Below are 1,919 nucleotides of genomic sequence, written 5' to 3'. Positions count from 1 at the left end.
GGACAGTGATGGGGGATTGGACAGTGATGGGAGATTGGACAATGCGCTGCACAGTGATGGGGGATTGGACAGTGATGGGAGATTGGACAGTGATGGGAGATTGGACAATGCGCTGCACAGTGATGGGGGATTGGACAGTGATGGGGGATTGGACAGTGATGGGAGATTGGACAATGCGCTGCACAGTGATGGGGGATTGGACAGTGATGGGGGATTGGACAGTGATGGGAGATTGGACAATGCGCTGCACAGTGATGGGGGATTGGACAATGCGCTGCACAGTGATGGGGGATTGGACAGTGATGGGAGATTGGACAGTGCGCTGCACAGTGATGGGAGATTGGACAGTGCGCTGCACAGTGATGGGAGATTGGACAGTGCGCTGCCCAGTGATGGGGGATTGGACAGTGCGCTGCCCAGTGATGGGGGATTGGACAATGCGCTGCACAGTGATGGGAGATTGGACAGTGCGCTGCCCAGTGATGGGGGCCCATGTAGAGTTGTGGCAGGGCATTAGGAGCAGTGACAATTGGTGACAATCATATCATCAAAGGCTGTGAGTGTAAGTTTCCCCTCACTGCTGTAGTGTAACAGGGTCATAGGTTCATAGGCTGCAGGAGTGCAGCAGAGACCTGGGCTGGCTCCTCCAGTGTGCTCATGCATGGCAGATTTAATCATGGCATGCATGTTGGCAGGTTTGTAATTGGCAGGGCAGGAGCCCCCACAGTTATACATATTGTACGATTCGGGCGCCCTTATCCAATCATTCCACCCAATCTCTTTAAACGAGACCTGCAAAGATTTCCTGCAGCAGCTTTTCTGTCTCCTCAGACAATCTTCAGCTGAATTTGTTGCTCGTCGCTCCCTCCTGATACTTTGCAGCTCCTCGGTCTCAACTTCCAATCTGAGATAATCACTTGTTTGTGAGGTTAGGATCAGCAGAAAGATATCGGGGTGAGGAGGGGAAAATTCCAGTTGCAGTCGGATTTGCTTCTGGCCACTGTCCAACCAGAGCTGGATAAGTGGCCTGACATTGAGACTGATGATTGGCCTAGAGTCCAGAACCTCGGAATCTATCAGCTGGTAAGAATGTTCTCTGTCCTGGCCACTGGCCTCCAATATCTTGTAAACATTGACATGCTGTCCCAAACTGCAATTCACCCTTTCTCCATGTTTGGTGATTTGGAGTCGGTTGTAAAATTTTAATTCAGCATGAACAACCTTTAACCCTGGGTAAATGGCCTCAGTCCTGGAGATGCACAGGGTGAGTCTATCAGCAAGGTAAATGTCCTCCTGCGGTTTCACTGCACTGCCGCTGGCTCTTTCGACTGTGGGGAAAACAACAGTATAAAAATGGGTCAAGGAAATAGTGACAACAACAGCTCATATCAGTGCTCACTAGGACCAGGATAATATCCAGGATTTCACTGATAACTGGCACCAGATAGGTGTCAGGCAATGACTATCTGTATTAGGAGAACAGCCAGCTCTCAGTATTCTGACACTGCAGCTCTTCAGAAAGGAACCTGCAGCAGAATCATCAACATTGTGGCTACAAGGATAGGTCACAGATTGGATATTCTGCAACAATTGGCTCAATTTCTGATCCCACAAACCTCTCCACCATCTACAAAGCACCAAGTCAGGCATGAAATTGATCAGTCTACTGACTGGGACAGTGAAAGCACAAAGACCCTCGAGAAGCTTTGACAACATTGCACCATGCACTTCCAATGGACTCAAACTCTTCTAGTCATCAATGTCGGTATGCCCTGTGCATGCTCCAGTATCTGTCACTCACACTCATTTGGTGAATCACACTCACACTCACTCGGTGAGTTACTCTCTCCTACTCACTCACCCTCTCACTGACACACTCACTTGGTGAGTTACTCTCTCTCACACTTTCACGTTCTCAC

The 1,919-nt window shown here is 49.4% G+C and overlaps 1 protein-coding gene across 1 annotated transcript in view; it reads right to left on the bottom strand.

Annotated features, from left to right (window-relative positions):
* Positions 1-513: 513 nt before the first annotated feature.
* LOC137351328 (inhibin beta C chain-like) overlaps positions 514-1,919 on the bottom strand; it is a 36,412-nt gene continuing 35,006 nt past the window's right edge. Inside the window, exon 3 of the mRNA XM_068015765.1 lies at positions 514-1,328. Coding sequence (XP_067871866.1) covers positions 514-1,328 — 815 coding nt within the window. The remainder of the gene's footprint in view (positions 1,329-1,919) is intronic.

This window comes from Heterodontus francisci, chromosome 36 (genome assembly GCF_036365525.1).
Source record: "Heterodontus francisci isolate sHetFra1 chromosome 36, sHetFra1.hap1, whole genome shotgun sequence".
Classification (NCBI taxonomy): domain Eukaryota; kingdom Metazoa; phylum Chordata; class Chondrichthyes; order Heterodontiformes; family Heterodontidae; genus Heterodontus; species Heterodontus francisci.
This window is presented reverse-complemented; position numbering and strand designations above follow the sequence as displayed.